Raw genomic sequence first — 12,928 nt, forward strand, 5'->3', positions numbered from 1 at the left:
TTCGAGGTAGTAGATTATTTTAGCGCAAATGGTCGCGCTCGAGCGAGTCCATAAAGTGGTCTCAAGCTGATTGTCACATGTCATCTACCCCAGAGTTTGTAAGGCGAGCAATACTGGACTTTACAACTTAGGTAATACGTTAAAAATTATTCTGCATTCTTCCTATTAGCCCACCGAGCATCTATAATTTACGTTTCCGTAGGTTAATCATATAATAATACCAGGCGTCAAATCCACGCAGTGTCTTTCCGATGCCCGTCGAGAACGTATTTATTTTGTTTCTCGTTTTTTTATTATGAAATAAAACCGACAAGTCTTCGTTACGTTGACATAAGGTGTAATTTTGTTCGTGAAAAGATTTTTCTATTTTCCATGCGGAAAGCGTCAACTTTGGGCACGCTGCGCTGCGCTAAACGAAGTTGCCACTTTCCGGCTCCGTATCGGCCGAGGCGAAACCGAGACATTTGTAACTTAAAGCCCTAGGTATGTAATAAATCACTTAGATACACGTGTGAATCGACACGGATTTTATTACCTATTATGATCAAACATTTATTACTATAAACATTGTGTAACTAAATATAGTATATACGATTTGAAGAAACTCGTTGTGAAGTGTAGGTATGAACCGCTATCTATTAAGTGGCTTCGTTAATGGCAGATGTAATTCAGTGGCTAATCAAACGTTGCTCGAACTCGGCGGCTAACAGAAGGTCAGTACATTTCCGACTATTTATCCCAGTTTGTATTGATATTTTCTAATATTAATAGACATAAGACGTACTAATTAACAGCCATGCGTTTAACTTCAGTTCTTGAATAAAAATATGGCTGCTTTCTTGGTAGGTGCTTTCTTATTCTATAACCTAAAATATTGTTTATAGTACATAATATTATGGTGCTAATTTACCACCCTAGAGCGGTAACTTTAAAGGGCCATATGTACGTGTAACGTTGTATAATACACGAGCGAAAAGGATTATTCTCAACTCGTCTTGATTTAAAACACTCCCTTCGGTCGTGTTTTTATTTATCGCCATTCGTTGCGAATGTTGCGCTTGTAAAACAAACATTAAAAGAAAATAATGGGCCACTTTGTACAGAATACTCTATTTGGTTTTGAGTATTTACTATTTTGGGATAAATGCTTTTTTGTCACTTTAGGAAGGTATATTCTGTAATTATAGTTGGTCAAGCAAATCTTGTCAGTAAATAGGAACAAAAAAAACTATACTCATCCTTTTCTTTTGGGTGCTAGTACTAGTGTAAGACAAAGATAGTATGATTCTCTCTGTATATGTTTGAAATGAGACAGTCCTTTGACAAACTATATTAATCATGACATTGCGATTGCCTTATCGACTCATCGTCAATTATCGAAGGATGGACTCTTATGATAGGTTCCAATTTAAGTTTATTGTGTATGATATCATACATATTAAAATATACAATTGAACCATATTTTAGATGTGTCCGAAGGTAGAAAAAATTTCGGACCAGACGCTTCTACTAGGTGAAGGTCCGCACTGGGACATTCGCACACAGGCGTTGTACTTCGTCAGTATACTGGAGAACACTATACACAAATATGATGCGGCTACTGGGACACATACTAGCACAAAAGTGGGTGAGTAGCTTCTAAGACGACAATGTTTTGTTTATCATAAGCTTTTTTTAACTATTACCTACATGAACTCTGGTAAATACCAGTTATCTCTTGGGTTGATTGTGACAGCGGCCTTAAAAAACAACAGAACGAATGAATTCGTTACGTCCCAGGTAGCATTTAAACGTCATTATGACGTAATAATGCCGTCATTATGACGTCGCTGACGTCACTGCTACCTGGGGTAGCGGGGAGGCTTTTGCAATCTTTGGATACTGTCTATAAAGGGGCCCATTGACTATCAGTCCGCCGGACGATATAGGCCTGTCAGTTGTTCGGAACTGTAAAATTTTTGTTCTAACTAACAGGCCGATGTCGTCCGGCGGACTGATAGTCAGTGGGCCCCTTTAATTGTATACCTATACCACTCTCTCCACGCTAACGCTCCGTAGCAATCGAAACGCAACTGTCACTGTCGCACTAATATGGAAGAATGATAGAGAGACACAAAGCGTTTCGTTGTCGAAGCGATAGCCATTGTCACCTTGGCTAGGCCGGCAGGTGTCAATCACAATGACTGATTTCGATACTGGTCGATGAACTCATACGTTCGTTCGTTCAGTTGATTTATTTAATAAGGCCGCTGTAACCAACCCCTGAGGCAACAATACCAGCACGCACGGTCTCATTTTTATCACCTGTCACCATGCCTGTCACGTTTTAACATGTACGTAAGTGCGAAAGTGACAGGCGATAAAAATGGAACCATGCTCCCACCGCAGGTGTCCCCTACTTATGAAAGACCGGTGAAATTATGATGAAATTGAACTGATCTGATGATGGAGACCGAAGACAGCAATAGTAATAAAATAGGTAATACAACAACGCAACCTCAATGAGTTTGGATTTGTTAAAATCAAGGACCCGCTCGGTATCCCCTTCAAAGATTTTGGAAGGGGTATTTCGTAAGACTTTGCTTACCAAAGCTGCTGCTAACTAAAACCCTTTCATTTGGGTTTTTAAGTGCTTCATACAATTACGTCAATACCCGTTTTAACGGGTAAGCTGATACCGGTTCGATACCTGTTCCCTAAGCGCAGAGCTAACCTCTTGAAGGGGTATCGATTATAAATTATAACGCTTATTCCATTTTCAACTTTCTCTTCGTAAAAATTGAATCAAATATTGCTTATTTATGTAAAGTTAAGGACTAGCGCGTTAACAGCACAGATGTCATAAATTTTTGAATTAGGAAGGGGATACCCTTTCATTTTAGCGGTATCTCTGAAAGGGAAACTCCTTCCTAGAGCTAAGTCAAATGAACGGGTAATCAAAGGGAAAGCCAATCGTTGGGGCTATTCGATAAACGACTAAGCGATTTAATGGCTTTTTTCTGGGAACGGGTGGACGGGTCCCTGGTTAAAACATTTTCGTTTCACTGTTGAGTAGCAATAAAAGCTTGTATTTATCCCAAAAATGTTTTTGACAAAAATCTTGTTTTATAGTGAGTCCTGACTTAGTCTGTAGCTCGCGTTAACAGAATCTATTCGACTTTTCCAGAGGGTCGTCCTGGCTTCATAGTGCCTCTAGAAGGGCATTTAGACCAGTTCGTGGTGGGCTTGGAGCGTGAATTCGTGGTGGTAGAATGGGACGGGGCAAACGCCGCGAGGGTGGTACGGCTGCTAGGAGAAGTAGACCGGAATGTGGGGAACAGGATTAATCATGGGAAGACGGACCCCAGAGGAAGACTGTACGCACTCACAGGTTTGTTAAGAGGAAAGGGGACGGCCGCTTCTCCATACAAACGTAGTCCCCATTTTCCTCTCTGGATATTGACTTTATGAATTTTTTTTTACATAATTTGATACATATTAACCATAGCTATGCCCCTACGTTTGACTCTTTTAGATTTTGTAATTATTGTAGAAATTAGTAGCTAAAAACAGATTTCATACAAATTTTTAAATGCTCCTAACTGTTATATTAATTAAATATTCGAAAAAAATCAAACGTAGGGGCATACCTGTGGTCGATGTACGGCAAAGTGTGTAAAAATATTTTCAATAACGTTAATATCCAGAGAGGAAAATGAGAACTACGTTTGTATGTAGACGATTCCGCGCGGGTCCTCCACTTTCGTCTTAAATCAGTCTAAATACATGGTTGATTCAACTTTTTTTGTTACTCGTTGCTTCATAGTGCCTCCAGGCGGGCATAAAGACCACTTCGTAGTGGGACAGTGGGCTTGGAGCGTGAATTCGTGGTGGTACAATGGGACGGGGCGAACGCTGCAAGAGTGGCGCGGCCAGTGCCGGATTAAGGTATTTTGATGCCCTGTTCTAGATCATGGTGCCCCCTTTCCCGAGGGTCATCCAGATCACATTGATGTTTCCTGGTGACCTTCATAGCCGCAATACTGCTGCGAATTGAATTTTCAATCCGTCACTCATTTTATCAATGAGATTGATGGTGCTGCAGCGGTAATGCTGCTACATAACAGTCGCCATTCGAATGTCAAGTGTATCAAAGCGGGCGTGAATAGAATGAATGAAATTACCTTTCTGAGGGCCTACGGCGAAACACGTTCGACGTGTTGCCTCCCTCACACCTACGTACGAATTTACAAGAGGGACAGAGAGGCAACACGTCGAACGTGGTTCCCGGTAGGCCCTATGGCTATAGCTCTCGCGTCGAATTATAATCCCTGCGACAGTTAATTCAAATTATTTTTGTTGGGCTTTTTAAAAAATAATTAAAGAAATAGGTTTTTTTCGGTATTCTTATTGCTTGAATGTCACATCCGACCGTGGCGGGCTTTCATGCGAAGCCGAAGGCCAAGCTCGAGCTAAAGGTAAAGGAGTGTCCGAGCGAGACCAAAGGCAGAGATGCAAGAGAGTAGAGTTTTGTAACTAAACAAATGGCCAAGTGTAAGCGAGAACGAAGACCGAGCTCCGCACAGGGCTGAATGCCTAGCTTTCCTGAGAAGCGCATTCATGTAAGTCTAAAAGCCGAGTTTCAGTAGAGCAGAGACCTCTGACAAGAGCTGAGCTCTTTATTAGGCTGAAGGCACGGAGCGACCGATAAGCGCTTCCGCTAAGCTTGGAACCGACCAATGGCGAAGTGTGAGCGAAGCCGAAGACCAAGCTCCGCATAAGACTGTCAGCCCGTCTCATAATAATACAACCAGTGGCGAAGTGTGAGCGAGGCAGAAGGCCCAGCTGCGAGAGCATGAAATTGGACCAATGTCCAAGTTTAAGAGGCCGAAGGCCGAGCTTTGCATAAGGTAGAACTTAGGTAGGCCCTTCGATATTAGACTGGTACTTGTACACTAACACGCACACACAATAAGTTTCGTATACCTACTCCACTTCGGCTGCGTTGCTGATGCACCCTACCCGTTTTTTTTGCCTACGATTTTACTGCCCCCTCTAGACGTACCTAGTTCCCTAAGCAAGTGCTTATTTTGCTTAAGGGTTAATCCGGCACTGGGTGCGGCTGCTAGCAGAAACGGACCACCATGCTGCGGGGAACAGGATAAACGATGGGAAGGCGGACCCTAGAGGAAGACTGTATGCAGGTTTGTTATATCAGTCAAAAGACCTGGCTGAATCAACTTTTTTTGTTCCTCGTTGCTTCATAGTGCCTAGACGGGCATTTTGATCAGTTCGTGGTGGGCTTGAGGCGTGAATTTATGGTGGTGCACGGACAGTGTGGACGCTGTGAGGGTAGTGCGGCTGCTGGGAGAAGTAGACCAGCTTGCGGCGGGGAACATGCAAGATTAATGATGGGAAGGCGGATCCTAGAGGAAGATTGTTCACAGATGATTTATCAAGCGAAAGAGCAAAAGAAAGAGGCAAAATTGCTGCCATTAGCTTGGTCTAACTCTACCAACCTTCGTGAATTCCTACAAGTTGTATTGTACAGCGCAGCGCCGCGCACGATAGGCGTGGCATTCAAAGGGCTAAGAAGTCTCCTAATAAATAAGTTTATCATCTTTGAATTTCACTTTCCAGGCACGATGGACGCAGCAACAAACATAGATAAGATAGAAGCTCACAAAGGCACTCTGTACCGACTGGATGAAAGCGGCATCACAGCTCTATTCGATAGGATTACTATTTCTAACGGCCTTGCGTGGGATGTGGGTGCCAAAGCAATGTATTACATTGTTAGCGTGGAGTGTAATATAAGAAGATATGATTATGATGCCGACACTGGGGATATCTGTAAGTATTTAAGTAATTTATTGACACAGTCACAGGTTCGCGATTGAGTAAGGTGTTAAAGTGTAAACTTACAACTTACTCTTAAGTGTAAACATAACATATCTTAGACGTCGACTTTACATACAGTCCACATACAGTCGGCGTTAAAAACTTCTATCGTTTTTGGTTTTCATGCTGAGCTAATTGGAGAATTTATTGTATTAGAAATTACAAAGCGGAGGCGCCATAAAAATGGTTCAGAGCGCTCATTGTGTAGTGTGAACTAATCTAGCCGTGGGCGAAGTCGCATCTGCCAGGCCCTTTTCTTTCAATGTTTTACCTATTCCCAAGATAATGAAAGGATTGGCTTCCGCGAGGCCCCTTTAGGTGCGAGACCGAGGGCCCACTTCGCCCACGCCTAGCTACGCCACTGATCTCTAGTGCCCTAAGCAATATAGATACATAATGAATTGTACTGGACTGAACTGGACGGCAGTTCAGACACTGACGCTGTTTAGTACCTATACAGCTCATTCGACTGCCCCAAACTGTTGAACTGATCTATCATTTTAGTATCTAGCAGTGGCGGGGCATCCATTGATTATAATAGGAATCTATCAGAATAAAGTTCGGCTCTCCGACAAATAATTTTAGCGCGCAGCATAGATAGATATATTTTTTATTTATAGAAAGGTTTATAAAAACATCAGCTTCATTAGGCTCTATCAGACTAACAATTCTGTTTCAGCAAACCCAAAACACATCTTCGACCTTAAACAGCACGACGTCGTAGGCCTCCCGGACGGGTGCACTATAGACACAGACGGCAATCTCTGGGTAGCCATATTTGGAGGCGGCTGTGTCATACAAGTCTCACCCGAAGGAAAGTTGCTGAGAGCAGTACCTGTGCCAGCAAGGCAGGTATGTAATTGTAGCCTAAGGACGGACGGGTGTACCATAGAAACAGACGGCAATTTCTGGGTAGCCGTGTTTGGAGGCGGCTGTGGGATACAAGTGTCACCCGAAGGAGAGTTGCTGAGAGCAGTACCTGTGCCAGCAAGGCAGGTATGTAATTGTAGCCTAAGGACGGACGGGTGTACCATAGACACAGACGGCAATCTCTGGGTAGCCATATTTGGAGGCGGCTGTGTCATACAAGTCTCACCCGAAGGAGAGTTGCTGAGAGCAGTACCTGTGCCAGCAAGGCACGTATGTAATTGTAGCCTAAGGACGGACGGGTGTACCATAGACACAGACGGCAATCTCTGGGTAGCCGTGATTGGAGGCGGCTGTGGGATACAAGTGTCACCCGAAGTAGAGTTGCTGAGGGCAGTTCCTTGGCCAGCTAAGTAGGTATGTAGCCTAAGGACGGACGGGTGTACCCCGAGTACCATAGATACAGACGGCAATCTCTAGGTGGCCGTGTTATTGAGGTATCTACTAAGGGAGAGTTTTTTGTTGTTATAGTTGTTATTATTAGGTTATATCACCACCACCATTCTAACAAAATTCCAGAGAATCTCCTAAAAGACCGCGTGCCAGGAACAGATTTCCATGACCAATCGCCTCCCAGGCGAAAACTCGTATAGTGGTTAACGGCTATGTATGATGAACCCTCGTGAACTTCAGCTGCCACTCCGTTGGTGTGGGTTGAGGAATGGCAGCAAATAAAGTCTATAAAAATTTTTTTGTCATCGCCACCCGCTTGATACTTTGTCAGATGATAGTTTAGATGCTATTGTGACTAAACAAAATCGTCAGCCTAAACAAAATCGTCAGCCGATTGTATCGCTGTGGAAAGACCGTCAGCTGGTCACATGAACATGTAAAAAAGAAAATTCTTTCAGTCATCGGCGTCATCGCCTCCCGTTTGATACTTTGTCAGATAATAGTTTAGATGCTATTGTTAAAATAAAACAAATCGTCAGCCGGTTGTATCGCGGTGGAAAGACCGTGTTACGCGTTTCCATGGCTGCCATCCCTCAAACCACCAACGGAGCGGCAGCTGACGTTCACGAGGGTTCATCATACATTGCCGTTAACCGCTATACGAGTTTTCGCCCGAGAGGCGATGACTGAAGAAATTTGCGCCTGGCTTGCGGTCTATAGGCACATCACACAGAAATTCAGAGCCTAAATTTCAATGGCCATGGAATAAATCGTTTTAAGCATTAGAAAGAAGGTAAGTGATCTTGACGTGTCTTTTTATTAAAATATCACTTGAAAAATAAGTCACAGCAAATATGTGACAATTATAAATCATATACGATCTTTTACATTCTTTTGCTTTCATAAGTAATATAAACTATTAGCGTTTTTCAATATTTTTCAAGAAAGTTTGATTATCTTTTTTCTAATGATATATTTATCAAAAAAGAGAACTATAGTTCCGCTGTTAAACGAAATGGTATTTTTCTTAGGCTTTATAATAGAGATGCACCGGATATTCGGTTACTATCCGGTATCCGGCCCTTATTTCAATATCCGGCTGGATATCGGATAGTGACCTACTATCCGGCCAGATACCGGATAGTAACTTTGCTTGATTTCGAAGTAAACAAATTGGATTTAAGAAACAGTTACGGTCATAATCGTACTCGCTTTTTTTTTTTTTTTTTACTAGCCTAATTTAGTGTCCCACTGCTGGGCAAAGGCCTCCCCTCGTTTCCTCCACTCGACCCTGTCGTTTGTAGTGTCCCGCCAATTTGGATAAAATGCGTCTAAGTCGTCCCGCCATCTCCTTTTCGGCCTGCCTGCACCCCGGCCAGCACCATCTATGGTGTTCCGTGGGTCCCACTCGGTAACCATTTTGGCCCACCTTTCAGGGTGCATGCGGCAGACATGCCCAGCCCAGTCCCACTTAAGCTTAGCGGTCTGGACACCTACATCTACAACTCGAGTTCTGGAGCGCAGTTCCGTGTTTCTGATTCTATCAGTTCTGCGAACACCTAGTATACTGCGCTCCATCGCTCGCTGGCAAACCTTGAGTTTGGACTTTAACGCCTCAGTTAATGACCATGTTTGAGCACCGTAGGTTAGGATAGGCAGGATACACATGTCGATGAGTTTGCGCTTGAGACACAGGGGAAGGTCGCCCTTCAATAGCGCCTTCATGGACCAGAAGCTCTTCCAGGCGTTGTCAATACGTCTATTGACCTCTATGGTTTGCCTGTTTTCGAAGGAGGCTATCTGGCCCAAATAAATGTACTCATCAACATACTGTATATCCTGCCCATCTACCGTGACCCTGTGTTTTGCTCCATTGGTCATCAACTGAGTTTTCGCTCTGTTCATTGTGAGTCCAACCTCAAGGCTCGCTGTGCTGAGATCTTGTAGCATGTGTTGTAGTTGAGATGCCGTGTGGGAGAAAAGGACGATGTCGTCGGCAAAACGCAGGTTAGTTAACCGTTTATTACCGACGACAATGCCCAATCCTTCCCACGAGACCGCCAGCTTTTTGAATATCTCCTCTAGGCAACTGGTGAACAGTTTAGGAGACAGCGGGTCGCCCTGTTGAACGCCTTTCTCTATTTTAAATATAGGACCAGGTGCGTGTAATTTAATGTTGGCTGTGCTGTTATTATAAATTGTTCCAACGAGTCCAACGTATGTCGGGTCTACACCCTGATTCTGCATGGCGGAAAATATAGCGGAGTGTTTGACGCTGTCGAATGCTTTGCTATAATCTACAAAACCAAGGTATAGAGGCACGCTGAACTCGTTGGACTTTTCTATTAATTGATTTAAAGTATGGAGGTGGTCGGTTGTGGAGAAACTAGGCCGGAAACCGGCTTGCTCGGGTGGCTGATGTTTATCTAGCAGTGGGGCAATTCTATTTTCTATGACCTTTATAAACAGTTTGTAGATATGGGAGGTAAGACTAATGGGCCTATAATTGTTTATATCAGACTCGCGTACTCGCTTATTATTCTAAAACAATTTAATCATTCCACTCACTTGCACGCGCACTCATTTCGAATCTAGAAATGAGTCCGCGCGAACGATACTGCGAAACTGGTCGAAACCTGCACAATGCGCATCCGAAAAACCGAAATGCAGGTATACTTCGGTCGGCCGAATATTCGGCGGCCGGATACCGAATATTCGGCCGATGGTCAGGCCGAACATCCGGTATCCGGCCAAACAACTATCCGTTGCATCTACTTATACTTTATATACCTACAATCAATAGGTAACTCTTTAGTAACACTAGAAATTCAGATGTCTGTTTTCTAATTGAAGGTTTCTAACGCCAGGTAACCTCTTGTACCTTCGGCGGCCCTAACCTGGACATCCTCTACGTGACGACGGCCTGCATCGACATAGTACAAGAACAAAAGTTCCCAAGTGGCTGTACATTCAGAATAACCGGCCTCGGTGTCAAGGGACACCCGAATGTTAACTTTAAATTGTAGTGCATAAGGTTCAATTTTGTTATAACGAAATCGATAGAGTACAAGAACAAAAGTTCCCAAGTGGCTGTACATTCAGAATAACCGGCCTCGGTGTCAAGGGACACCCGAATGTTAACTTTAAATTGTAGTGCATAAGGTTCAATTTTGTTATAACGAAATCGATAGAGTACAAGAACAAGTTCCCAAGTGGCTGTACATTCAGAATAACCGGCCTCGGTGTCAAGGGACACCTGAATGTTAACTTTAAATTGTAGTGCGTAAGGTTCAATTTTGTTATAACGAAATCGATCGAGTAGAAGTACAGAAGTTCCCAAGTGGCTGTACTGTACATTTTGAATAACCGGCCTTGGTGTAGGGCATCCGAATATGAACTTTAAATTGTAGTGCACAAGGTTCAATTTTGTTATAACGAAATCGATAGAGTAGAAGAACAGAAGTTAAGTTTAGTGGCTGTACTGTACATTTTGAATAACCGGCCTCGGTGTCAAGGGACACCCGAATGTTAACTTTAAATTGTAGTGCATAAGGTTCAATTTTATTATAACGAAATCGATAGAGTAGATAACCAAGTTCCCGAGCGGCATTGCTTTCAGGATAAGCGGTCTCGGTGTCAAGGGACATCCGAATGTGAACTTTAAATTGTAGTGGTTAAGGTTTAATTTTGCTTTAACGAAGTAAGTAATCAAGCGAGCGCAGTCAAGGTTTGCTTTGCTTTAACGTAAAAGCCCGCCAAGCTCGGCCGAATTGTAGTTGCAGTAGTAGTTCCGCCCTCATTTTAAAACTACGTGTTGGATTGTAATGAAACTTTGCACATACATGAGGTATATCTAGGTCTGAAATTATTTTATATAGCTCCAGTTTATAAGACAAACGAACTAGAGCAAAAACGAGTTTTGTATGAAAAACTTAAATTCGCTTTATTTTTTAACTATGGTATCTGAAATCCGACCTTCACCACTGGAGGGCTTCGTCACTTTTTCTTTAATATATGACATCTATTACAGTTATGGTATCTGAAGCTACATGAACTAATTACAGACATAGACATACCTTGTAAGTACAAAGTTTCAGAGCAATCTAGCCAGTCGTTTTAAAATGAGAGCGGAACTACGTTTGTATGGAGAACCGAGCTTGCCGGAGACCCGTAAGTTCGGGTAATAATGGATTGTTAACCAAGGCATGAAATGCACCGATTTCTTATGAGGTACAAACAGTAGTTCTTTCCGATTTAAGCTAGTTGTTAATTTCGTTTAGTAGTACCACTGTATTATACAGGGTGGCTAAATAATAAGTGCATTCCCGTTGCCAGGGAGGTTTTGGGATTATACTGAGCAAATTTTACTATGGGACCAACCACGAAATCGCGAAAAAAAAATTTACGCTCCCATAGAAAAAATAAAATAAAAATCATTTATTTCGGACGATAATACAATCCATATTTCGTTAGTTACAAATATACTTAAATTACTATGTTAGTACCTAAACTAAGATGTTGGGAGGTCCAGCCAAAATGGACGAGCCAAAATGTATGAAACAGCCAAATTTTTTTTCGCGATTTCTGGGTTGGTCCCATAGTAAAACTTGGCCAGTATAATCCCAAAACCTCCCTGGCAACGGAAATGCACTTATCTTGTATGTAAATAAATTATTTTTATGATGTATTATAATATTAAAATATTAATAACGGGTCACTCACGTAGTTTAAGTCGAAAAACGCTCGACATGTTTCACTCCGTACCGAGGAGTGTCATCAGGAGTTTGCGTTGACGGTGTCTGTGTCTAACGGAAGTTTTTTGTTATTAAAATGAATTATAATACTATAATACTGAAGTATTAAATGAAAATGTATGTTTAAAATTCTATTTAAATTGTATACTGCTAATATATTTCCCGCATACTAAAGTGGTAAACGTTCTCAAAATGTGAACACTATGACGGGGATATTTTGTATTTATTCTAGTTATGGTCAGCTTCAATATAATTATAAAATGATTAAATTATTATTTTGTTTTATCATTATTAATTATTACTAGCTTTTGCCCGCGGCTTCGTCTGCGTGGACTTAGTAACAGCAGCTAAAGTAAGTATAGCGCCTGGAAAAATTCTCATAGCAATCATTCAATTTGAGCATATTATGCACACAAATTAGCAGGCACTTCATTAATTATCTCAATTCCACTCCGCTTTTTATTTTCTTAAGGGATGATTTTCGGGATAAAAACTATCCTATGTCCTTCTCAGGGTCTCAACCTATCTCTATGCCAGATTTCATCTAAATCGATTCAGCGGTTTAAGCGTGAAGAGGGAACACACAGACAGAAAGACAGACAGACTTTCGCATTTATAATATTAGTATGGATATATGATCTTGTTGGGAATGCATGTTATTCTGACTTGTAGAATTATATGTACATTGTAAATAATAAATAAATGTCCCTGAATCTATTCAATTATTGATGGTCATTCGAGCCGGATTTCTATAACGCAGCGTATCACGTTGCAGTAAACACGGCAACCACATAATAGTGACCGGAAAAAGATTGGCAATCTAATGGATTAATGTTGTACAAGTTGTATACTTTCCATTGGAACTTATTTCGTTCGTTAGAAAAGTCGGTGAAATTAGAAAAAAAAATGTTTTTTTTTTTCACTATTGAAAATAGCCTTGACCATATTTCTTTAGGCAACCCTATTTATTTATG

At 41.9% G+C, this 12,928-nt stretch overlaps 2 protein-coding genes across 2 annotated transcripts in view; one reads left to right on the plus strand and one right to left on the minus strand.

The window, feature by feature from the left end:
* The window catches only part of LOC134744847 (regucalcin-like), a 290,519-nt gene that overhangs the window by 247,083 nt on the left and 30,508 nt on the right, over positions 1-12,928 (minus strand). The gene's annotated exons all lie outside the window — the stretch shown is intronic.
* Positions 541-12,121, plus strand: LOC134744858 (regucalcin-like). The gene is made up of 7 exons (XM_063678789.1): positions 541-713; positions 1,468-1,627; positions 3,167-3,321; positions 5,138-5,183; positions 5,620-5,832; positions 6,560-6,876; positions 10,068-12,121. Exons 2-7 carry the CDS (start codon positions 1,468-1,470, stop codon positions 10,224-10,226), a joined length of 1,050 nt encoding a protein of 349 aa, XP_063534859.1. The 5' UTR covers positions 541-713; the 3' UTR covers positions 10,227-12,121.

Source organism: Cydia strobilella, chromosome 10, assembly GCF_947568885.1.
Source record: "Cydia strobilella chromosome 10, ilCydStro3.1, whole genome shotgun sequence".
Lineage (NCBI taxonomy): Eukaryota > Metazoa > Arthropoda > Insecta > Lepidoptera > Tortricidae > Cydia > Cydia strobilella.

What these genes read in the sequence shown, in the direction of transcription:
- LOC134744858 (XM_063678789.1), top strand. Translation starts at nt 1,468, where the DNA reads ATGTGTCCGAAGGTAGAAAAAATTTCGGACCAGACGCTTCTACTAGGT. An exon ending in TAGAGGAAGACTGTATGCAG is followed by an intron (nt 5,184 to 5,619) that starts GTTTGTTATATC and finishes TTCACTTTCCAG; the next exon opens with GCACGATGGACGCAGCAACA. An exon ending in TGCCGACACTGGGGATATCT is followed by an intron (nt 5,833 to 6,559) that starts GTAAGTATTTAA and finishes ATTCTGTTTCAG; the next exon opens with CAAACCCAAAACACATCTTC.